The sequence below is a fragment of the Urocitellus parryii genome, chromosome 7 (genome assembly GCF_045843805.1).
Source record: "Urocitellus parryii isolate mUroPar1 chromosome 7, mUroPar1.hap1, whole genome shotgun sequence".
Lineage (NCBI taxonomy): Eukaryota > Metazoa > Chordata > Mammalia > Rodentia > Sciuridae > Urocitellus > Urocitellus parryii.
In genome coordinates, this window is record NC_135537.1 from 130073491 (window position 1) to 130098939 (window position 25449).

General features: G+C 50.5%; 1 protein-coding gene across 7 annotated transcripts; it reads left to right on the forward strand.

Annotated features, from left to right (window-relative positions):
• The first annotated feature begins 1055 nt into the window (after positions 1-1055).
• Dlg4 (discs large MAGUK scaffold protein 4) lies at positions 1056-25331 on the forward strand. Of its 7 annotated transcripts, none has more exons than XM_026390573.2 (20): positions 1056-1143; positions 8509-8673; positions 11906-11959; positions 12118-12168; positions 12367-12491; positions 12590-12759; positions 12871-13007; positions 13151-13295; positions 18151-18446; positions 18616-18718; positions 18863-18977; positions 21223-21399; positions 21641-21677; positions 21768-21795; positions 21905-21952; positions 22034-22135; positions 22507-22679; positions 23610-23719; positions 24224-24315; positions 24539-25331. In XM_026390573.2, exons 1-20 carry the CDS (start codon positions 1114-1116, stop codon positions 24643-24645), a joined length of 2265 nt encoding a protein of 754 aa, XP_026246358.1. In that variant the 5' UTR covers positions 1056-1113; the 3' UTR covers positions 24646-25331. The 7 variants fall into 7 exon arrangements, with proteins under 7 accessions (XP_026246358.1, XP_026246359.1, XP_026246360.1 ...); XM_026390574.2 differs by having other exon boundaries at positions 8509-8574; positions 12109-12168; XM_026390575.2 differs by having other exon boundaries at positions 8509-8574.
• Positions 25332-25449: the final 118 nt, after the last annotated feature.

Consider the following 25449-nt stretch of genomic DNA (forward strand, 5'->3'; position numbering starts at 1 on the left):
GAAGCTTCCATCTCAGAGAGTCAGGTAAGGAGGTGGGGGTGGGTGCCTGTCTTCCTGAGGGAGCACGCAGGGCTGGAGTGGGGAGCAAAGTCTTGCCAATATTAAACTGAGATTTGGGGGCCCTGTTGACAGCATCCTGAGTCAGTGGCACAGAGGTTGGGGGCACTGAGAATGCACTTTCTGCAGTTGGTCCTGTAGCTCTTCTTCTTTTCTCTTCTCCCTTTTCTTTGCCTGCCCCAATTTCAGGCACTAGAGTCCAGGACATAATTACTTTTCAGGCTTCCTCCTGTGAATCTGAGGAAGCACTAGGCCCCCAGGAATTCCCTCCTGCCAGCCCCTCCCTCACACCCTACCCCCTGCCACGGCTTCCCTCCAGTATTTAAACAACCACAGTGCTCCCAGCCTAACCGTGGGAGCTTCCTCCTCTAACAAATGAAATCTATCCTCATGGTCTTTGCTTTCATCATTGGAAACTGGCCAGGTCTCCATGTTTGCCTTAGGGCCTCTTTGCTTCTGCTTCTATCTCCTTTCCCATTATCCGGGTTCCTGCCAGCACCGAAGGAGTTAACTCTGCCAAGGCACCCCCCCATTCTGGCTCCAAGCTCCCTCCCTCCCTCCCCCTGCTTCCTCTCTCCTCCTCTCTCCCCTTCCCTCCTCGGCTCCACGGCTCCCTCGGCCGCTGCCGTCTCCAACCCCCCCACCCCACTCCCCCGCCACGGCCCCTAGCCCCTGGCCGTTTGGCAAAACCCCCCCCTGCCGCGGGGCTCCCCGAAATCCAGTTCCCCTCCCCCATCCCAGCTCATGCCCCAGCCCCCGAACCTCGGGGCTACCAGCCCCCGGTGCCCCCGCCCCTCCTGAGAATCGGGGTGTGCTCCCCAAGCCCCCTCCCCTCCACTGGGGAGCCCCTTTTAGGGCACCCTTCCTCTCCCTCCCACGCTCCCCTACCCTTCCCTTCTCCAACCCCCTCCTTCCCCTCTCACCCCTCCCCCCATCCTGGCCCCCCCTGCAAAAGTGGGGTGCGGAGGGGGGAGGGGTGAGAACCCACCAAGGGGAGGAACGAAACTCCAATGAAGTCAGAGCCCCTTACCCGCCGCCGCGGCCAGGCCCCCCAACATGGACTGTCTCTGTATAGTGACAACCAAGGTAAGCATGATGGGGGGGGCTACAAACTGGAGGGAGCATGTGAATATGTGGGGAGGGGTCAGGCAGGCCTTATCTGGCACTGAGGCCCTGGAGTGAGAACATCAGAAGTAAGATGTATTGGGGGTCATAATTTAGTTTGGGGGTTCACATACGAGAAAACCCTGGATTTGGCCACAGGTGCCCCCTGGAGTGATCCATTTGTACCTGTAGATAAATGAAAATTTGGGGGTATTCCACAGTTTCAGGGTCCCAAGGGTTTGGGGGTTCACTAGCGATGTTTGAGGGCAACTTATTTAAGGAGAAGCCTGGCTCACATGGGAGTCCTCTTGTATGTGGCAAGGTGGGCTATGTGTGTGGGGGGCTTCTTTTCCCTCCTGGGGGAAAAGCTGGCTTCCAGGTGGCTTGTCCAGTTTGAGGGGCTCTTGGCAGGAGGCTAAAGGTTATTGGTTGTGAGTGCCTGACTGGACTGGGGGTGTCAGCTGGCAGGGAAGGGGTGGGCCTTCAGGCTATAGAACAAGCGTCTCATGGTATATACGTTTGGGGGTGCTCTCTTGATTTGAGGGAACTGTTAAGTTGGGGTTCAGTCATATGGAACGGAGATAACTGGGAGTTGTCCGAAGGCTGAGGCCTGACACAGAATCACCTGAGGGAATGGGCCAGGTGAGGTTAGGACTTGGGGTTCTCCCTTGGGAGCTAGAAGGTTGCAGCAGCTGAGATTGCCAGCTTCTGTGAAGGAGGAGGAGAGGTTTGGGGAGGGGATTTGGAAAGGGGGACCTGATGGGTGGTGCAAAATTTGAGGGTTTCCCGAGCAGGTGCCCAAATATCCCCATCTCCTCCCACACTGCTTTTAGCCCTGCTCAAGAAAGAGGGAGAAGAGCAGATGGAGGGGACTGTTACCCCTGATGCTTGGGATCAAGGTGGGGGAGAACACCTGGATTTAAGGTCCTTGAGGACTTATGACTGAGGTTAGTGGTGTGAAGAGGCTAGTAGGATGAAGGCGTAGGAAGAGGGCAAGGCTGGCAGCAGTGGGGTTCCCTACAAGGGTGTCCCCATGGTTAGAGCCTGGAAAGGGTGATTTTGGATGGGTATTGCAAGCAAGCTCCTGGTGGGATGCAGAATACCTAGGTCTTTTCTTCCAGACTCTGGGACTGGAAAGCTGGATGCCTGGTGTATGGAGGGATGCTTGGGCGGGTGGCAGGCAGCTGGGGGTTGGGGGGTGGGACAGGAAGTGGGGGCCGGGGGAGGCGGGGTCTGGGTGAGTCACAGGCTGGGGAGGGGGTTATATTTAGTGAGAACTGCAGCTTCTCATGGGAGGGAGCTGAGGACACACATGTTCCTTGCCACAAACTCACACATGTGTGTACACATGCATTGTGCACGTGTGAGCATGACTGGAAGAGACTGAGGGCTAAGGACCTTTAGGCCCAGATCTCTACTCTTCACCAGGACTACTTGTCTCCCAATCTGTGGGCTTTGGGCTTTCTTCCTGGTTGATTTTTGTGCCTCAGTTTCCCTGTTCTGGTTTCTTTCAATGTCTGTGACTGGATGCTCCTCCTGTCTCCTGCCCTGCAGCCTGCTCCCTGGCCTTGGCTCCCTAGCTATGGTCCCTTGTGTACAGGTATATACAGCAGGCTGGTTGGAATGTGTGGGTTCTGCTTCCAACACACAAACACATTAATATGAGCAAGGATGAGGGGCTTGCCTGCCCTGGAGCCTGTTCTGGGTGGGTGGATGGGGGTTATTTATTCTCCCCTCCAGACTTCTACCTCTTTGATGGAGTGCAGGATTGAGCATCCTTGAAGGAAGGAGGTTTGCAGAAAGCATTTGGGGGTTTTACTGAGGCATAGAGACATAGGCTTGCCACATTCCTTGGCCGCAAAACTTGAGTCTCGGGATGGCGAAGACTTCAACTCCCATAAGACCCTGAGGCACAAGATCACTCAGTGTTAGAGTGTTGCTGCCCTTAGGACTGTTGGGAGTTGTGGTTTATCTCTATCCAGGGCAACGGAGGGTAACCCAGGAGCAACCAGCAGGGGGCACATGGCTCCGGGCCCCCCCGAAAATGCTAGATAGGGAATGATCAGACTTTGTGGTCGTTGAGCTCCCCACTTCGGTCTTGATGGCCTTTCCATCTTTCATCGCCTATATTTATAGACTCCTTCCGCATTAATTTAAGGAGCATTATTGAACGCCACTTTGTGCTAGGCCCTTTGTGCAAACTGTTTTACAGCTATCACTTAGTCTTACTCGTTACCTTTATCTCTGCCAGTATCTCTGTCTCTGAGCATCTCTTTCTCCCACTCCGCCCCCGTCCCTCCCCCTTCTCCCCGCGCTGCTGCCGCCGTTGCCATGGTAACCGTCGACGACTGAAGTTGCGTGGCAGACTTGAGGGCCGGGCGAGGGTGGTGGAGGGCGGAGCAGAATAAGTGGGGGGTGGGAATAAAGTGGGGAAAAGACGAGGGGTTTTTGGCCAGGATCCCGGAGGCGAAGCGGTTAAACCCTCTGGGTGGTCCTTATTGGGCAAAGTTAAGATGTCGGGGGCGGGGCAGTGTGGCCAACCGCCTCATTCATTGGCCGACATGGGCGTGGCGGAAGGACAGTGTGGGCGAGGCCGGGGGAGCGAATGGGCGGGAAGTGGACGGAGGCGTGGTCTCTAGGAGGCAGGTGGGTGGGGTCTGGCTTACTCTCAGAGGAGGCGGGCAACAACCCTTGGAAAGGGGAGGGGCTGGATTACCTGACCGAAATGAGGGCGGGGCTGACCCAGGAGAGGCGTGGCGTGGTCCCCTGCGCCGAAAGGAGACCAGATTTAAGGGGCAGTTGTCCGCGAACTGCAGGACTCTGGGGTCTTTGGAAAAGAGAATCCGAGGGTTGGGAGGTCTGACGTCTCAATTTTCCCAAGATGGAGACCTATTCAGATTTCATCACAGCACCCCTCCTACCTCAGCTCTCTGTTCCAGGGAGACGGTTGCTAGGCGACACCAAAGTCCTTGATTGCTGTGTTGCCAGGCAACGGGGAAACGGAAAATGGAGGGAAAAAGGAAATGGGGGATGGGAGAGGGTCTTAATGGGGTATAGCGCCCACTAGTGGAGAAGAAGGGCCTGTACATTTTCTGTTCTAGAAAAAAATTTTAAGAGTCAAGCATTTTGTTCTATCCAGATATGAAACTAGGACATTGGGGGTCATTTTGGGGGCGCATCTATCAGATGCCAATGGGTGAGGTTCTAGGGAAATCGACATTTCTGCCATGGGTGGGCATTTTATAGAAGGCAGATAACCCATTTGAGGAGACCCCTTACTGGGATTTCAGAACTGGAAAGGTGGGTGTTCAATGGGAGAATAATTTGAAGATAGCCTTTCAATTTCAGTTGTTTGGGAGAAAATGGAAGCCTCTGAAGAAACCTGAGTCAATTCGTTTGAGATGTTCTGGAAGATTTGTGGGTCACAGCAAATTGCAGTCCAGATCTTACTTTGGTGACTATTATTTGAGTCTTGAGTGTATATATTTGTGAGTGATTTTCCAACAAAACAGGAATTCAGAATCATGGAGGGAATGTTGAGATGTAGGGAGTGAGTCAGAGTAAATTATGAATTTGAGGGGTAAAGAAAAGGATAGAGAAATACCTCCTTAACATAGGGTTTGGAAATAAATTGAGAAGATTGTAGTTGAATTGGGAGGGCCTGCCTTAAGGTGGATTAAAATATCTCATGAAATTAGGTTCTTGTGGGGGATTGGTGTATTAGAAAGTCCTGAGTATCATTAGATTCCGCAATTTGGACAGGGTATCCCCCCAAATTGGTAGGCTCCTCATTTGGATATTTATATTAGAACAAGGGTAAGAATTGCACTAATTTCAAGTTTTCTATTAATGAATCGAGGGACAGATATGATTTAGAAAGGGATGATATAGGGGTATATTAAGTTGAAGGCACAGCGAGGATCCGTGTGGTCTTTTAAACTCTTGAAGAAGCATTGTCTGGTTATCAGGTAGGGCTGGACTTCAGGGGAGACCTATGCCTATTAGAGTAGGAGATGTCTTGGGAGGGGATGCTGTTCATAGTAACAGTCTTAAGGTGGGGGCTGTTGGGAGAGGCATTTTTGATCCCTTAGGAATTCTTTTAAGTGAAGGAGAACTATTCAGTGAATGGTTAGGGGCCTGGTGATTTGGGCATGGGGCATTAGATGAGATAAGGGGTCCCTGAGAACCAGACAGATAAATTGGGGAGTCTATTTGTAGTAGTCAGGATAGGAATATACTATGTAAGGTGAGGTCCACAGACAAATAGCTGGGACCAGGGAAGTTGGTGGCTAAGAGGGTCTCCCCTCACCCTTCTCTCCCATCATGACGCTTTCCCGTACTGCGCAGGCGCCGCCCCCCCCCCCCCCCCCCCCCCGCCGCAGCCTCCTGTCGCCACGGCCGCCGCAGCCCCCGCCCCTCTGCCCCTCCCCCTTTCCCAACCCGGGACCCTTGATATCCCACCCGCCCCCTTCCCTCAGTTCCCCTCCCCTCCTCCATGTCGGCTCGGAACAGATTCGCCTCCATGTGTCTCTGCGTGGTACGTGCCGCGGTACGGGATCCGGCCCCGCTCCCCTCTTCCCGGACCCCCCAAATCTCAGGGTGTGAGCTTCAAGTGCTGTCGCTTTTGCCTCTGCTTGGCTCGGGGTCTCTGCGTTGCAACTTCCTGGGGACAAGCACAGTGGGTCGCCCCTCTTATCCTCCAGTAACTCACATCCTTGTTTTGGGGTACAAGCCTTAGTTCCAGGTCATTCGTGAAACTGGGGCTTTGGCGGGGGGTGGGCAAGAGGGAAGGAACAACAGCGAGCCCGTCTATGTCCCTCCAGGCTTTTCACTTGTGTCAAACCCTAATATGTTGGTAGTGCAGACTTATTCCATCCAATATTATCTGAGCTGTCACTGCTCAAGGCCCTAAGTCCCAGTGGGCTAAAGGGGCATTGGGGGGGGGGTGTCCTCCTTCCTGTCCTGCTTTAGTTGCCCCAATCCAGGACTGAGAAGTGCTGACAACCCCATCCTTCAGTTTTCAGTTTCAGAATTTCTGGTCCCCACCCTCATCCCTCCAGACCTTTCCCCCTTTATTTTCCCCCTCACTACATATACATTGAAAATTTCCAGGGGCTGTACATAGGGCCTAACCTCCTCCAACCACATTTTGGGACCTTCAGTTCTTCATTCTATGTTCCTCATTTTTCTCCTGTTACCTATGAGTCCCCAGAAGCCTTTTCCTCAGTGTTAGACACTCCCCTCTCCCATGGGGATGGGGCAGGGAGAGATGTCTGGGGTCTCACTGTGATAAAGTTTACCTTCATTTCCTCTCTAGAATAAACCATGAAATGTCTCTCTTCATGCTTCCATTTTCTTTGGTGCACTGACATTTCTTCATCAGATTCAGGAATTTTCTTTGTGAAGGGGGTGAAGATGGAGGGACATTGGGCTTAAACCCTCCCAGACTCCAAAACTTGGAACTACAAGTTTTATTCTAATTTATTTTGCAGGAAATTGGGGGCCTTACAAAGTGAGAAGAGAGACTTGTTTCCCTCCATTTCTCCCAGACCCTACAATTCCAGGGCATTGTCCCTCGGCTTGCACATTGTCCAGGCTGAAGACCACCTTCTCAGGATATGGAATGAACAACCTCTTTCAGTTCATAGTGCTGTTACCCAAGACAGCTCAGCCCTTGAGGAGGGCTGTTTTGCATACTATTCCTACTTTCCTTCTCTACTTTTTGTGCCCATGGTATTAACCCCTGAAGTTTTGGATTCTCTCTTCACATCCATGGCTCAGACTTGGTGATCCCCTATTTCCCTTCTTTAAAACTCTTCAAACATATCCAGGTGCTTCTTAATTCTAGTTGCTTCTGTGTCCTGAGTTGAGAATCTTTATGTTGACAGGACCATTTCCCTCCTCTAGTTCTCTTACTTCATTCACCCTTAGTCTACAACAGTGTTGGATTATATCCTCAGCCTTGGTACATCATCCTAACTTCCAGAATCATATTCATCATATACCAGGCATAGTACTTGATAAGTTTCTTCCTATTTGATCTTGCAATTATTTCCCTTCAAATGATGGGGTACTCTCAGCTTTTCAGAAAAAATTGAGAGGGAAATTCTACCCCCTTTTCTCATGAATACTAGTAGCTGTATGCTGTCTTTTTTAGTCCCTGAGAGATCCCTGCATCTGGTACCCTCTGCCTGCTTCCCTGAACCTGGAGTCTGGACCCTTCTACTGTGGGGGTCAACTCCTGAGTAGCACAGGTGGACAGAGGCAGCTGTAAAAGGAGCCAGACAGAATTGTCCTTCAGTGCTGCCTTCATCTGCCCTTTTCCTCTCTCTCTGCCCCCAGTTAATCTCATTTACTGGTGTTCCTATGAAGCTAGTACTGGAGGCCCTTGAGGTAGCAGCTGGTTAATTGGGTAGGGAGTCAGGAGACATGTTGGATCTTTTACCCCAAAAGGCCAGAGGAAGACCTGAATTCACTGTAAGGTTCAGCATGCTACCTTCTTCCCCAGTTAGGGACCTGGCACTCATTTCTGTCCCCTTCTGAGCCCTACTGCCTTTGTTCCTCCCCTTCCTCCCCCATCACATCCCTTTCTAGTACATCCGGATTAGCTGGCTGGGCTGTGGACTACTATAAGGTTGCAGCTAGCTCTGGGGTCCCTTTGCTGACTACTTGGGAACTAGTGAAGCCCTTGAAGGAAGAGTGAGACAGACTTGGCTTTGTCCTTCCTGGGGGCTGATGCCAAATACCTTCTAGTTGAAGAGGCTGACTTTGGTCCCTGCTTCATGCATGCAAGGTGCTGGAAAACCCATTGCTCATGGGGTAGAGGTTGCAATGGGGAGACTGAGATGATGAAGGCGAGGTGCAAAGCAGGAGCAGCAAGTGGAGCATGGGAGGGGGAGTCTATAACATGGGAGTGGGATTTAGATGATTAGGGAAGCAAAGAAGTTGGGGGATGGGATGTGGAGAATAGAAGTATCAGGGTTCAGGGGCAAGAGTTTTTGAAGGATGGAGGGAAGAAGGCCTGGAAAAGGGGTGAAGACACTGATGCCCAAGGAAGGGGATGCTGGGTAGAAGGCCAAGGCCCGGGGATGTGAGGAGCAGGAGTTGGGGGATGGAGCTGGAATTTGGGGAGAGAGGAGAGGTGCTGAGGCCCTGGCGGGAGAGGGGGCTGTCGGGAGGGTGGAGAGAGGGGAGCCAATGGGCTGGAGGAGAGGGAGGGGGAGGAGCTGGTCAGGCCCCAGGGCCTTCCGCACTGCACTGGCTGGGGGAAGAGGAGGCGGCTGGGGCCGGCGGCCTGGAGCCTGAGGCACTGGGCCGGCCCAGTGACGTCTCGGTCCCCATCCCCAGAAATACCGCTACCAAGATGAAGACACGCCCCCTCTGGAGCACAGCCCGGCCCACCTCCCCAACCAGGTAAACGCCCCCGAGCTGGTGCACGTGGCGGAGAGGAACTTGTCCCACCTCGAGGCCGTCCACGGGGTCGTGGGCCACGCCCACCTCTCCCCCCTCAAGGTAGGAGACCCTGGCGGCCCCCTCCCCCGTGCGGCCCTCGGAGCCTCGGAGCTGCAGCAACCCCCATGGGCCGGTAGGGCAAGAGCTGTGGGGAAAGGTTGGGTCTGGGGTGGGGCATTTGGGGCTTGGGCTCCTGGGGCCTGGGGGAGGGGGCGTTGGGGGGGCTGGAAACACGTTGGTCCCACGAGGAGAAACAGGTCAGGCAAGTGGGAGTGGGTCCGGAGCCTGAGGCGCTTGTGTGTTTCTCTCTGAGTGTGCCTGAGTGTGTCTGAGCGCTACGTGCTGTGTGCGCATGTTGAGACATCTGCATCCCCCTGGAGGCCCCCTGCACCAGGGCCCTCTTCATTCCTTCACACCCCCAACCTCCGGTTGCTTCCTGTGTTTTCTGTGTCCAGAGCTCTGTTCCAAGCGCCTGCTGCCCTCATTTGCTCCTGTCCCTTCCCGCCTCCTCCCCCACCTCTGCCTCTGGGCCTGCTCTCCCTGTCCCTGAGTCTCCAGCCCTTTCCATCTGTCTGGCCTGAGACTTCACCACGTCGTCGTCGTGGGGCCTTTTTGCCTCTTCCTCTACCCCAGTCTTTGCTCTCCTCCTGTTCTTCCTCCCCCTCCACCGCTTTTTCCTCCCTGCTGGCTGGCTGGCTGGTTCTTGATGCTGTCTCTCTCTTCCTCCCACGCATCTCCTTCCCCCCCTTGCTGATCCCCAGCTCAGGCCTCTGCGGCCTGATCAGTCTTCTCCTTGGTCAGCCAGCTCCCTATTTCTCAGTTTCACCTTCCCTGTTCCTCTCTTCTTGGGCTCATCTCCACCCATATCTTCTTTCTTTCCCCCTTATTATTCATTACCACCTGTTTCCCCTTTCCCTCCTTCTCTGCTCAGTGTGCTTTCCCTTCTTCAGTCCTGGGAGGCCTTGTTTCTGAAACCTTCTATTTTCCAGTCCACTTTCCATCTTCTTCCCCCTCAGTCTCCTTTTCTGGGACACAGGATGGGGAGGAATGGAGAGCACAGGCAAGCTGTGAGATTGAGGACAACGAGGGTCAGTGGTGTGGAAGCCCCAGGAAGGGGGAGATTGCTGATGTTTCATCACGAAATGGGGAGGAAGTTTCTGAGCTAAAGGGATGAGGAAAGGAGAGTCCCCTAAGCTTGGGATTAGAAGTGGCAGGAGAGGTGTTGAATGGGGGTGGGAAGAGGACATAGGGATGAAACTGTGGAATCGGAGCAGTGGATTGAGTGGGTCCAGAGAAAAGAAAGTGAGGCCCTGGAAATGGGGATGATGCTCAGCATTTGTGTGCAATTCTGACTGCAAGGCCTGTGCAATGCCTTTTACAAGATGGGGCCATTAAGTAGTTATTGAGGAGGAAGACAGAGAAGGGAAGTTTAAGGGGTAGTAGGTAATAAGGTGCCAGGGAGTGTTGGGATCAGAGCTCAGGAAGCAAATGGGAGTGGAGGGAGGGTGCTGGAGGCCACAAGTGATGCTGGAGGACATCTCAGGACAAGGCCTCAGTTGTAGGACAGGAGATGTCCCAATCTTCAGATGGGTAGTGGGTTGAGAAGTGAAGGGGTGATTTGGAGATAGAATATTGAGGGTTTGAATATGGGGTAACATTTGATTCCCTCTCTGAGAATCAAATTAGGATGGAGGGTAAGGACAGGAGATCCATAAAGTATAGGGCAGGGGTCTGAAAATGGAAGTGGATAGAGAATGGAGGCTGGGGTTGTAGGATAGAAACTGAAGGGTGGGTACAAGGATCTAGATGGAGGGTGTTGGATGAATGTAATCTTGGATGAAGGATGGGGCATCAGGGAGGGTCTAGGATAGGAATGGGATGAACATGTGGATAAGATTTCAGCAGTCTGTGGCTGTTGGCTAGACAACAGTGTTTGCTGCGGTTGGGAGGATGGCGGTAGTAGATTTATGGATGTGAAATCTAGGGTAGAGCCTGAAAATGGCCGGCAGTTTCTAGAATTGAGAAATAGAAGTAAAAAAGAGGAGGGCCTCTTTGGAGGGGGAAAGTGGGAAGGAGACTAGGAGAATCCTTTAGCTTGTTTAAGCTAATCTATTTAAGGAGGAAATAGGTTGGGGACCCCGGAAGGAGGCTCTTGGCCGCCTTCCTCCATTGCCATAGAGACATGGCTTTGGTTGCCCTGGCAATTGGGGAAGCCCCTAGGACCGGCCTGAAGTTGGCCCCGCCTGGGAGTCCAGAGACCTGGCCGCCTGACGTCAAAGACCTGGGAACGCCTAACTTTAACCCTTTCCTTAATGAAGGCGAGGGGGAGGGAGTAGATGTGCAGGCTAGGACCCGGATGTCTTTCACCACTCCCTGTTCCTGACGTTTCTTTGCGCTGCGTAGGGTGAGGGGCGCTGGGGAGACTGGAAGGCAGGTTACTCAGAATGTGCTATGCCCACGAACCTCTTCGACCTGGCCTCCTCTCGGCCCGGCTAGTGGGGGGCGGGGCCCAGGCCGGGAAAGGTGGGGCTAGTGGAGTCCTGTCGCGCTCAGGCCTCTGGACGACCCTAGGCCACGCCCATCTCCCCCGCCTGCTGTCCTGACGACAGGGCCTCCTGGAGGTGGGTCTCCCCAGGTCCTGACTGGGCTTAGATACCGTTGCTAGGCAACAAGGTCCCTGGAGAAAGGCGTGGATTGGATGGCGGGTGGGTGAGAGAGAGGGAGGGGCCTGCAGCTGGGGAAATCCCGGATTCCCTGGGCGCTGGGTTTAGGGCAAGTGTATGCGAAGGTGAGGGACAAATCTGGGGGTGCATTATAAAAATGTGGGGGGATAATGACAGGGAGCAGGCAGGAAGCGGGTGATCAGGACCTGGTGGACCCGAGCCCTGGGGTGTATGTGTGTAGCACATAAGGCATGTAACACCCGTGGTGTTACATCCGGTGAGAAGCTCCCTTCCCCCCAACCCCCCCCCCCACTCTTTACCATCTGCTGCTCCCCTCTCCGTCTGGCTGTCTCTCCCTTCTCATTTCTCATACACTTCCTTCCACTTGCAGGGGACCTGAGCTCAGCAGAGTTGAATCCATGCACATGTGTATCTGTGTGTGTGTGTGTGTGTGTGTGTGTATGAAATGTGGGCTGAGCCTGGGTCCTTGAAGAGCCCCTAAGGATGGCAGAGTGGGGCTTGGTGAAGTAGCTGAAAGGGGAGCTAGGCTGATGGGACCCATCCTTGGTTATGGGCTCCCTCTTGAGCCAAGGCTGAGTCAGCTTTTCTTTTCCTGTCTTCCCTCACAGGCCAATTCTCCCCCAGTGATTGTCAACACAGATACCCTAGAAGCCCCAGGATATGTGAGTTGTTTAGATTTTGGGGTAGGGACCATTGCAGAAGGAGGGAGGGAGGGAGGGATGGAGGACCTAAGTCCCTGCATGAGGAGGGAGGGCTAGGTTCTCAGGCTGGAATGTCCATCTCACTGTTTTTGTGTTTCTGTCCCATGTTGGAGTTGCAGGTGAACGGAACCGAGGGGGAGATGGAATACGAGGAGATCACATTGGAAAGGGTGAGCCAGCTCCTCCTTTCAAGTTCCTCTTGTTTCCCTGCCTGTGTCTCTGTGCCCATGTTTTCTAGGTGGCCTTCCCTTTAACCATGTCCCTTAGTGCTCTGGCTACAACTCTCCGACCTATTCCCTGTCCCACTTGCCTTGCCAGAATTGGTTGTTCAGTGAGGGAGGCTAACCTATTGCCCTCCTTTTTCTCAGGGTAACTCAGGTCTGGGCTTCAGCATCGCAGGTGGCACTGACAACCCACACATCGGTGACGATCCATCCATTTTCATCACCAAGATTATTCCTGGAGGGGCTGCAGCCCAGGATGGTCGCCTCAGGTGGGGAGGGGAGACAGGGGTTAGGAAGCTAGTATGCTTGAAAATGAGGGCCAGGGCAGCAGGAAGCTCCTGGCTCAGGCCCACCTTGCTGCTCCCAGGGTCAACGATAGCATCCTGTTTGTAAATGAAGTGGATGTGCGGGAGGTGACCCACTCAGCAGCGGTGGAGGCTCTCAAAGAGGCAGGCTCAATCGTGCGCCTCTACGTCATGCGCCGGAAGCCCCCAGCTGAGAAGGTCATGGAGATCAAGCTCATCAAGGGGCCTAAAGGTAGTAACCAGTTTTGTCCCCACTCCTGTCCTAAATGTCCTCCCTTCTCCCCCAAAAAAGGCCTGCTTCCCAGGTACCTGAGCACCCACCTGTGCCATTCCTTGCATCCAGGTCTTGGTTTCAGCATCGCAGGGGGCGTAGGGAACCAGCACATCCCTGGGGATAATAGCATCTATGTAACCAAGATCATCGAAGGCGGTGCTGCCCACAAGGATGGGAGGTTGCAGATTGGAGACAAGATCTTGGCGGTGAGGACCTCCACTTTTCTAGCTCAGACCTGAGTCTCACCTGTAGACCCTAGACAGGCTCAGGATTCTTATTACCTCACCCCACTACATCTGCCTTGTTGCCATTTCTGGCTCTGTCTGAGCTTTGCTTCCCTTGACCCCAGGTCAACAGTGTGGGGCTGGAAGACGTCATGCATGAGGATGCCGTGGCAGCCCTGAAGAATACGTATGATGTTGTCTACCTAAAGGTGGCCAAGCCCAGCAATGCCTACCTGAGTGACAGCTATGCTCCCCCAGACATCACAACCTGTGAGAGCCCTCCAAATTCAAAAGCTCCTCATGACCCATTCTAGTTATCCCCATGACATATAATTCTAGGATATTCCCTGTGACCATTCCTCTGCAGATTATCCCCATAAAATGGTCACAACCTCTGATCCTTGCTCTGGTTGGAGAAGTGATAGAAAATGAGTCACCATAGAAGCACTAGAAAAGATGAACAATCTTGCCCTCCAGAGCTTAAGGCCCGCTTGGTTTTATGCCTAATTTGGTCAAATTCTCAAGAAATAGATTCTAGCTGGATATGGGGGTGCATGATGTAATCCCAGCGGTTTGGGAGGATGAAACAGGAGGATTGCAAGTTTGAGGCCAGCCTCAGGAATTTAGCAAGGCCCTCAAGCAAGTGAGACCCTGTCTCAAAACACAAAAAACAAAAAGGGCTGGGATTGTAGCTCAGTGCTGAGCGCCCCTGGGTTAAATCTCCTGTAGTAATTAAAAAAAAAAAGAAAGAAAGAAATAGATGACTTTTAAAAAAAATATATTTATTTTTTAGTTGTAGTTGTCAATACCTTTATTTTATTTATTTATTTTTATGTGGTGCTGAAGATTGAACCCAGGGCCTCACACATGCTAGTCAAGCGCTGTACCGCTAAGCCACAACCCCAGCCCCAATAGATGATTCTTATGCTCTTTCAGAGTAGGAAAAGATAAAAGGCTTCACATCTCATTTTATAAGGCCAGTTTAAATAGTCACAAAGATAACCTAAAAGAAGGAAAGTAAAGAATAATTTTACTTTTGAACAGAGATGCAGAAATTTTTAGTGTCATAGTAGGAACCCCAATATGGCTAGCATATTAAGAGAATAATATTTTTTAAAAAGATTGTTTCAGAAAACTAAAAGTGGTATATTATTTGAAAATTTCTTACTATGATTCATTATATCAAAAATCAAGTGAGAAGCTGGGTTTGCTGGTGCATGCTTGTAATTCCAGCAACTTTGGAAGCTGAGGCAGGAGGATCAGAAGTTTGAGGCTAGTCTCGACAATTTAGCAAGACCCTCAGCAACTTAGTGAGACCCTATGTCAAAATAAAAATTAATAAATGAATAAACAGGACTGGGCAGATAGCTCAGTAGTAAAGTGCCCCTGGGTTTAATCCCCTGTCCAAAAAAAAAAAAAAAAAAGTGAGAAAAAAATTATAGAATCATCTTAAATAGATAGAAAGCCAGTTGATGAAATTTAACATCTATTTTGGGGTGATAACTTTCAATAAATTAAGAGCAGAGACGTTTTCCTTAATGTGATGAAGAGTAGTTACTAGCAACCAGCAATGAACATTTTGCAGTATGTCCTTTTTCTCATTGAGGAGTGAAATAGTGATGCCTCTTACTACTGATACTGTTACTGTTTTAGACAAAGTTTCTCTCTCTCTCTCTTTTTTTTTTTTTTTTGCAGTACTAGAAACTGAACCTAGCGGGTGCTCTACCACTGAGCTACATCCCTAGTACTTTTTATTTTTTTGAGAAAGTTTCTTGCTAAAGTGCCCAGGCTGACCCTGTACTAGTGATCCTCCTGCTTTAGTCCTCTGAGTTGCTGGGATTGCACTGTACCCAGCTTAGACTGGGATTTCTTTCTTTTTTTTTTAAACAGCGGGGAATTAAATGTTAGATGTCTTTATTTTATTTCTATCAGGCGCTGAGGATTGAACCCAGTGCCTCGCAGGTGCTAGGCAAACGCTTTGCCACTGCAAATGCTTTGCCACTGAGCTACAGTCCCAGCCCTAGACCAAGTTTCTTTCTTTCTTTCTCTTTTTTTTTTTGGCCGTGCTGGGAATTGAACCCAGGGCCTGTGAATGCAAGGCAAATACTCTATCAACTGAACTATATCACCAGCCCTAGACCAGGTTTCTTCATGTTGGTGCTGTTGACATCTTTGGGTCCAATGACTCTTTGTTGTTCTTGTAATTTCCAAGATTTTTTATTTTTGGTGGTGCTAGGGGTTGAACCCAGGTCCTTGCACATGCTAGGCAAATGCTCTATTAAGCTTGTTCCCTAGCCTCTGTAGAATTTTTTTTTTATTGGTTGTTCAAAACATTACAATGCTCTTGACATATTATATTTCATACATTTGATTCAAGTGGGTTATGAACTCCCATTTTTACCATGTATACAGATTGCAGATTCACATTGGTTATACATCCATGTTTATACATACTGCCATACTAGTGTCTGTTGTATTTTGCTGCCTTTCCTATCCCCTTCCTATCCCCCCTTTCCTCTCCTCTCTAGATTTTTTTTTTTTTTAATTGGGCTCTTTTTACCTATTACATCTTCTCATTGCTATGATTTCTTATTACTTATTTTCCAGGGCCACATTTTTATTTAGATATTTATTTTTTTAGTTGTAGTTGGACACAATATCTTTATTCTATTTATTTATTTTTATGTGGTGCTAAGGATTGAACCCAGGGACTCGTACATGCTAGGCGAGTGCTATACCGCTGAACAACAACCCTAGCCCAGCATTCTTAACCTTCCATTTTATTTCTAAGTTTTTCAGTTAATTTGTTTTGTGTTTCAGTCTAAATGGTCCACAATATAATTAACAAATAAGATTAATTTTGTTTCTTTCTTTTTAAATCTAACATCTGTTTATTATTATTTTGGTCAAAAGCAATAATTTTCAACCAGGGTAATTTTGCTGGGGTAATTTTGTCATAACATTTTTTATTGTTATTACCAAAGGGAAGAAGGTGGGAGGAAGAATACTGTTATCTGATAGAAATATAAACTTGACAAGAAGTGTGAGAGTTACATGAAAAAAAAATTTACTGAAGGGTACAAAACAACGATTCTGGATGGAAAACCTTAATAAGTAGAAGATCTCAATCCTTTCCAAATTAATCTGTACATTTCATGCAATCCTAATCAGAATTTTAATATTGGTTTTCCCCTGGGAATGTAGCAGATTGATCCTAAAGTTCAGTTGGAAAAGTATGTGTGGGAGAAGAGCTAAGACATTTTAGAAAAGAATAATGAGGTGTGGCTGCCCCTACCTAATATGAAATCATACTTAAACCCACATTAAAACCACGTGGTACTATTTCTGGATACCATAATCTATGTAAAGGAACCTGGGCTCCTTGGAAAAATGACTGATTCCAAACTTTGGCAAGGAATATATGAGACAAACTTCAACATCTTTCATATTAGAAAGGAAGGAAGGTATCTAAGGCTACTAGGGTCACATTAAAGACACAGAGCCATGTTGAAGAGGCTCCTGGCCATTCATTGAAAACTCATTCAATAGGTGAAAGTCCATGAGGTCATAGTTATATTTAAAAATATTGAGGCTGGACATTGTGGTGTAATCCTGTAATCCCAGCCACTTGGGAGACTTGAGGCAGGAGGACCTTGAGTTCAAAGCCAGCCTCAGCAATTTAGTGAGGTCCTGAGGAATTCTGTGAGACCCTGTCTCAAAATAAAATATAAAAAGGTTTGGGGATGTGGTTCAGTGGTTAAGTGCCTCTGGATTCAATCCCCAGTACCAAAATAAAAAAAAATTAATAATTGGGAAGCCAGTCTTGGTGATAAGTGCCCAGAGTCCAGCTAGCTACCTGGGTGATGAAGCAGGAGGATTGCTCGAGCCCAGCCTAAACAACCTTCCAAGACCCTGTCTCAAAAACAAAAACAAGGGCTGGGGTTACAGCTCAGTGGTAGAGTGCTTGCCTAGCACATGTGAGACACTGGGTGTGATCTTTTTTTTAAAAAAATAAAGGTATTGTGTTCATCTATAATGAAAAGATTAAACAAAAATAAGAAACAAATTATGATTAAATTAATTTTAGGCTGGAGGATATGGTTCAGTGGTAGAGCACTTGCCTAGCATGCACAGGGTCCGAGGTTTAATCCCTAGGATTGAAAAAAAAATGGGTCTCTTTGGAAGAGGCTAGGAAACCCATTTACTGAAAACTGGTAAAGAGCTGAGCATCCATCATTCCTGTACAAACTATACCTTAGATTAACTAAAAGGTTGATATGAGACAGTTCTTTATAGAAAATTTGATTAATGTTGTCCCATCTGAAAAAGAAACACACACCAGAAAAAAAAAAAACAAAACAGAATTGTTATCATTTGATGGTTCCAGATGAATATCCAAACTAGGCAGTGATCATCATCAGTGGCTGTGAAAGCTTGGATGAGAGGCTGACGGGTGGACAAGGCTGAATACTTCCAAAAGACAACAAGACATCATTGCAGCCTTTTGTGACACAGTAGGAGTACACAGCGCCACCTGTGAAGTCTGCTTACTCACATATTGAATTTGAATCTGATGAAGCCTCTAGAATAAAGTCTCCAGGTTACAGGAGATATAGGAGTAGAGGCATAGGTTAAATAAGACCACAGGTATTATGCAGGAATTTTCCCTGTTAGAATTTCCCTCATAAAACCTAGGATAATGTTTTAGATAAATGACCTAGTTTTTCAACAGATGAATGGCCAAACAGGAGGGGACCAAAATAAAAAAAGGAATTTTTATGGATTAAGAGATTTGAGAAAAATATCAACCAAAAAGAAAGAAAACCCCAAAAGCATGGTATTAATATTGTCGTTTGACATCACCATCCCTGGCATATCAAGGACAACACATAATTTTAAAGTCCTTTATCCCCTAAGAGAACCAATCTCTGATGCTATAAATTCCTGACCTCTGACATTGCTGGATCTGATGTCCTCTTTACCACATCACCAAATATCTTTGGCAGAATAACTTCCTTTTTGTCTGAGTCTGGCTCTCTTGGTTCCCGCTGGAGAGGGTGGGCTGGTGGGTGCCGATGGGTATCCTCCTTATGTTTCATCTCATTCTTTCTATGTCTTCCCTCAGCTTATTCCCAGCACCTGGACAATGAGATCAGTCATAGCAGCTACCTGGGCACTGACTACCCCACAGCCATGACCCCCACTTCCCCTCGGCGCTACTCTCCAGTGGCCAAGGACCTGCTTGGGGAGGAAGACATTCCCCGAGAACCGAGGCGAATCGTGATCCACCGGGGCTCCACGGGCCTGGGCTTCAACATTGTGGGTGGTGAGGACGGCGAAGGCATCTTCATCTCCTTCATCTTGGCCGGGGGCCCTGCGGACCTCAGCGGGGAGCTGCGGAAGGGGGACCAGATCCTGTCGGTGAGGGAAGGCCTGCCCTTGCCAGCCTGCCCACCCTGTCCCCCCAGCAGAGCCCAGAGCTCTTGGGAAGGAGCTGGGTGGGCCGAAGCCTGGTCCCCTGCTGGACTATTCCCTGCGCCACTTAAACATGAGAAGTGCCAAGCTACTCAGCCTCTGTTCCTCTCTCTAGGTTAATGGTGTTGACCTCCGAAATGCCAGCCATGAGCAGGCTGCCATTGCCCTCAAGAATGCGGGTCAGACGGTCACAATCATTGCTCAATATAAACCAGAAGGTACCAGGCTTAAGGCACCCATCTTGTGGGCTCAGAATTTGTTTCGTCAACTGATGGATTCAGCAGAGATGAGGATGGGGTGGGGCAGAGAGGTTTTGGTAATAGAATGGAGCACAGTTCAAGAACTTTCTTGTGCTTCTTCAGAGTACAGCCGATTCGAGGCCAAGATCCACGACCTTCGGGAACAGCTCATGAACAGCAGCCTGGGCTCAGGGACTGCCTCCCTTCGGAGCAACCCCAAAAGGGGTTTCTATATCAGGTCAGAGGCTTGCTGGGCTGAGCTTTCTGAGTTTCTGTGGATTCCTCTTTCTTTTGTGCCCATTCCCTATTCCTTAGCCAGCTCTTGCCCTAAACCCTGCCTGATCCACACCCCGCCTGCCCACCCCACACCCAGGCTTATTGCTCAGCCACTGTTCACAGGCTCAGTGACACAGATTAATCTTCTGAAATACACCATCTGAATTGGAAAATAACTTCTACCCCAAGTGTTCCACTTGCCTTCTAGCCCCAGGGCACCATGACCTCTCCCCAAGGAGTCTCATACTGCCTCACAATTGGGCATTTAAAAGGTAAACACAGGGCTTTTAGGATTTCTTTATATTTATTTATTTAGATATTGGAGATTGAGTCCAATGGAGCTTTACTACTGATCTGCATCCCCAGGCCTTTTTATTTTGTAATTTGAGAAATGGCCTTGTCATTGCTGAATCTGTCCTCAAACTTGTGATCTTCTGCCTCAGCCTCCCAAGTTGCTGGGATTACAGGCATCTACCAGCTTTTTACTTTTAAATGGGGGTCTTGCTATATTTCCCAGGTTGGTCTTGAACTCCTGAGCTTGAATGATCCTCCTGCCTCAGCCTCCTGAATAGCTGGAACTTTATGCATATGTCACTGTCCTCAACTTTAGGATATATACAAATATATATTTTTTGTGGTGCTGGGGATTGAACCCAGGGCCTTGTTCATGCAAGGCAAGCTTTCTACCAACTATATCCTCAGGTATATCCCCAGCCCTAGGATATTTTTAATATTGTTTCAGTCTTGGCATCCCTGTGGGAATTCTCAGAGAGATGGACCACAGCTCTCTTGCACCTGTCTCCTGTCTCTTCAGAAGCATTTATTCCCTTAGGACTCCTCTCCCTATTAACTCTCTTTTGTGCTCTTCCCCAGTGTGGGCACTGTGGCTTAAGTTTCTGTTGCACTTCCCTTTTCTCTCTGTCTCTCTGTCTCTCTCTCTCTATCTCTCTCTCTCTCTGGTCCTGTTCACTTGCCTAGCCTCATCTGCCACTCCAGTCTGCACATGTGTCTTAGAGCCGTCGGCCCTGGCCTGACCTCTCAGGTGCAGACCTGCTTTTCTGGCCATCTGCTTGCTTTTCCTTCTTCCCTCTCCTTCTCCCTCCCTTCTTTCCTTCCTGGGCATGCCACAGGGTTGAAGCCTGGGCACTTTACTATTGAGCTACATCACCAGTTCTTTTTTTTTTTTTTTTTTTTTGGTACCAGGGATTGAACTCAGGGGCATTTGGCCATTGAGCTGCATCCCCAGCCTTATTTTGTATTTTATTTAGAGACAGGGTCTCACTGAGCTGCTTAGTGTCTCACTGTTGCTGAGGCTGGGTTTGAACTTGCAATCCTCCTGTCTCAGCCTCCCAAGCTGCTGGGGTTACAGGCTTGTGCCACCGTGCCCGGCTCACCAGTTCTTTTTATTTTTTTGTTGAGACAGGTAAGTTGATTAGGGCTTCACTAAATTGCCGAGGCTGCCCTTGAAATTGGCATTCCTCCTGCCTCAGCTTCCTGGTTATTGGGATTGGCCATCTGCTTTCTAGCCATCTCTGCTAAGATGTCTTATCGGCATGTCACACTCAACACATCCCGCACTCAGCTCATGTTCTCTATCCTGGGTGCTTTTGTTTTTTCTCACCATCCACTTAGACACCTGGCTCATACCTGAGGTTCCACTTGGTTCTCCTTCCTTCCTGGGGTCCAGTAGGGTTATTCAGTTCTGACTTCCAGATGATGTCAGCAATTCCAGACTCTCTCCCTATATTCCCAGTCCCATTGCTTTATTCTGCATCTTTTCTTTCTTGGAGAATCAATAGTTTTCTTGTCCTAACCCTAGTACTAACCCTAGTACTTTTGACTCCCTGACAGGAGTTTGATGCTGATAAGGGATAAGAGTAACTAATGTTTGCCAGTGAGGGACTTTTTTTTTTTTTTTTCTCCTTATGAATTTGAGCAGATTCAAGGGAACTCTGTGGCATGCAGGCATATTGAAAACTTCTGTCTGGAGTTCTTGCTCTCATCCTGGAAATTGGACACATCATACATGTAATGGCAATTATATGTTACAGCAGAGCTTTTGGTTCTTTCCTAGTTTTGGGGTTCCTGTGGGCATGCCACTAACAACCCAAGCTTTGCTGTAAATTCCTAGCCCAGAACCTCTAGGCTGGTTCTTGGTGTGGCTGGAGTACTAGCCATGCCCTGACCCATAGCCATTTGTCCTCTAGGGCCTTGTTTGATTACGACAAGACCAAGGACTGCGGCTTCCTGAGCCAGGCCCTGAGCTTCCGCTTTGGGGATGTGCTGCATGTAATTGATGCTAGCGATGAGGAGTGGTGGCAGGCACGGCGAGTCCACTCTGACAGTGAGACGGATGACATTGGCTTCATCCCCAGCAAACGACGGTGAGGCTCCTGGGACCTGCAGACTTCCTGCTCCAGGCACTGAAATTCCCAAGGTTCTCCAGGGTGGGCAGCCAAAAGGGGGTTCTCTGGAGTCTGTCTGGTGGGCCCTTCTCATGACTATTGCTTCTATGAGCCTTTGGGGCAGACAGCTCCTCACTGAGGATCACAGGGTCCAGAGTGTGGGAGCTTTTAGGCCTCACTAGGCACTTTTCCACCCTCCATATCTCCATGTATCCCACAGGGTTGAGCGACGGGAGTGGTCAAGGTTAAAGGCCAAGGTAGGTGGAGGAGGGGTGAGTTTGGTGCAAGAGTGGGGTCCTCACAGAGCCGAACCCTTAACCAACCCATGGCTTGCTTTTTCTTCCTAGGACTGGGGCTCCAGCTCTGGATCACAGGGTAGGTAGGGCCAGTTGGGAAGCCCTGGGGTGAGAGGAACACCAAAGAAGGCAGGGGGCCCCAGGTCCCTTGTCTTGGAGCCCCTTGAAGACGCTCTGTCTCCCACCAGGTCGAGAAGACTCGGTTCTGAGCTACGAGACAGTGACGCAGATGGAAGGTGAGCCCTGGCCCCTGCCTCAGCCCCAGCCCTCCTGCTCCCCTGGTCTGTTCGCTGCCTGAGCCCGGCTCCTCTCCTCAGTTCACTACGCTCGCCCCATCATCATCCTTGGGCCCACCAAGGACCGTGCCAATGACGATCTTCTCTCCGAGTTCCCCGACAAGTTTGGATCCTGTGTTCCCCGTGAGTGCTGGGGCCTTGGATGGAGGTGGAGGTGAAGGTGAGGGTGGAGGAGTGGGATGCCTGAGGAGCCCCACTTGTGAGGGCCGTAGGCAAAACTGCCAGCAGGCATTGGAGTGCAGGGGTCACAGGATTCCTCAAAGAAGGGGTCTTCTCAGCTCCCCTTATGTTATACAGGAGTCAACCCCAGGCCAGAAAATGGGAGACCCTGGCGGGTGTGGGGGGAGTGGTTCTGCCCCTCTTGAGTTTTAGTCTCCACAGTGGCCTCCTATCAAGGATGAGTTGGGCACTTTGGGTGTTTGGTTGGTGAGGCAGATTTTAAGCTAGAGGGATGGTGGTTAGATCTTTGGGGGGGTGGGGTGACTTCCTGGCAGATACTACACGGCCCAAGCGGGAGTATGAGATAGATGGCCGGGATTACCACTTTGTATCGTCCCGGGAGAAAATGGAGAAGGACATTCAGGCGCACAAGTTCATTGAGGCTGGCCAGTACAACAGCCATCTCTACGGGACCAGCGTCCAGTCCGTGCGAGAGGTGGCAGAGCAGGTAGGACCCACTGGGCACCTGGTCCTCTTCCTTCTGCCCTCTCCCTACCCCATTGCCTCTTCCAACTCTCTCTAACTCTCTTTCTCTCTGTCTCTTTCCCTGCTGGGTCTCCACTCCGTCCTCCACCTCCTTCTCCTCTTGGGCAACTCTGTCTGGCTGCCTGCTCTTTTGTGCCCTGCTGCCCTCGCTTCCTGACCCCACACTCCCCACTGCCATCTGTCCCTTTCCTCTGCTCCCCTCCTCCTCGCCCCACATCTCCTCTCTTTCTGTGGCTGTACCTTGGCCTCCTCCAACTTGGTCCCTTCCTTCTTCCTGATTCCTCCTGGCCCTCTCCCCTCTCCTTCCTTTTCCTGGGGTCCCCACGCCCCTCTCCATTCCTCTGCTAACTCCTTTTACTGATGCTTGCCACCCTGCCTGCCCTCCCTCCATGGCTCCTTGCTCCATCTGCCTTCCTTCCCTCCATCTGTCTCTCCTTGTCCCTTCCATCTGTCTGTCCTCTGTCTGTCCTCCTCTCCCTCCTCCTTCTATCCTACTTCCTTTCTCCTTTTCCCTTGCTTTATTTCCCTTGCCCTGTCCTACCTTCCGTGCCCCACCCCCTTCTCCATTGCCCCTCTTGACCCTGCTCTGCCTCCGTCTTCTGGATCCCCTTCCTGCCTGGTTTTATCGCATCCTCCATCCTGTTCTTTCACTGCCCTCCTGTGCTTGGCTCTCTGTCTTCTCTTTCCTTTTTTTTCTCTTGTCTTTCACTCTGTCTGTCCATATCCCCTTCCCATCCTGACTCTATCCATGTGTCTTTTGACATTCATGTCACTTCCCCTTTGGCCATCCTCTTGTCCCCTCTTTTCCATGTTCTGTGTCCCTTCTTGGCACCTCTGTCTGTCCTTTCCCACCACCTGCTGGTCCCCCTCCGCCTACCCTGCCTGCCCCCAGGGGAAGCACTGCATCCTCGATGTCTCAGCCAATGCTGTGCGGCGGCTGCAGGCGGCCCACCTGCACCCTATCGCCATCTTCATCCGCCCCCGCTCCCTGGAGAATGTGCTGTGAGTATGGTCCTGGGGGCCTCCCCTCTGCTCCCCGCACTTGTGGTCCTGGGCCTCTCAAGGCCTCTGTGTTGAACTCTCCCCTCAGAACTCTGGACAGCAACTCCAGCAGCCCTCAGTGGGGATCTGCATGGAGAGCTGAAACCCAGAGATTGCAAGGAATCCCAGGCTTTTCCTCTTTTTTCCTACCTTGAGTTAAGCAGGCTACAATTCCCAGCAGTTCCTGGGACACATGCCTGCTGGGGCAAGCCAGGGCCTCAGGAGCAGTTGGGAGTTAGAGTCTAACTCCTTCTCTGGGGCTGAAGACTGGAAGGATAAACTCTAGAGAGGTCCTGGAAATACCCACACCTGGCTGGGGTGGGTTGTGGGTGGGGGCTCATCTGTGACCCCAGAGGATATCAGGAATTATATTTTTTGCTACTTGCTTTCAATAAGAAAGTACCCGATGTAGCCTAACATCCCTGGATGGAGGAGGTAAAGTTCTGGGTCTTTCTTTCTTCACAGAGAAATTAACAAGCGGATCACAGAGGAGCAAGCCCGCAAAGCCTTTGACAGAGCCACCAAGCTGGAGCAGGAGTTCACAGAGTGCTTCTCAGGTGAGGCTGCAGTGGTGACACACACAGGGCACTTTTGCTCAGATTTGACACAGTTCACCCCACTGCAGGGATGGCTCTGGAAGAGGTGTCCCATGGGTGGGTGCAGCCTCATGGCTCATGGCTGGGGGAATTAGGAAAAGGTACCCATTTCTCTGGGCTATATCCTGCCTTGGTCAGGCATCCTCTGTCCCTTGGCCTCACTCCCTGTTCCACCCACTCCCAGCCATCGTGGAGGGTGACAGCTTTGAGGAGATCTACCACAAGGTGAAGCGTGTCATCGAGGACCTCTCAGGCCCCTACATCTGGGTCCCAGCCCGAGAGAGACTCTGATTCCTGCCCTGGCTTGGCCTGGACTCGCCCTGCCTCCATCATCCGGGCCCTTGGTCTGGACTGAATTGCCCACGTCCTTCGCACCCCAGCCTCCCTCTGACCCCTTCTTATTTATTTCCTTTCTAACTGGATCCAGCTCATTGGAGGGGGGACACTCCTCTGCATGTATCCCTACACCCCAGAACTGGGCTCCAGAATCCTAGGAACCTGGGGTCTGGGCGGGGAGCCGGGCTCCTGGTTCCAAGCCCTTGCTCCTCAGGATCCCTACCCTTACCTGCCCCCAATGCACACACAGACCCACTGGGGGCTGCCCGCCCTCCCCCATACATTCCAGAAGTCAGGGCCCCTCTCAAGGAGCACCCGCTGTAGGGATGCAGGGCCACAGGCCTCCGCGCTCTCTGGAGGCAGGGTCTGGGGTCACCCTTGCTCCATCATAACTCCCCATGTCCCTTGATTTCTCAATTTTTTTTTTTCATTTTTTTCTCCTAAAAGGTGGTTTTTGGGGGAGAAGTAGTGGGACTCTTCTGCAGGTCCCCTGCCTTCCACATGCCCCCACCTTTTTTCTTTGCTGGTTTGCATGAGTGGAAGGTCTAACTGTGGCTTTTTTTTTTTTTTTCCTGGGATTTTTCTTCTTCTTCTTTGTTTCTTTTTTTCTTTTTCTTTTTTCCTTTTTTCTTCTTTTTTTTTTTTGGGGAAAGGGGAGGGATGGGTCTAGGGAGTGGGAAATATGGGAGGGAGGGTGGGGGGCAGGGGTTAGGGGTTGGGTGTCTGGGAGCCAGGGGAAGACTGGAAATGCTGCCGCCT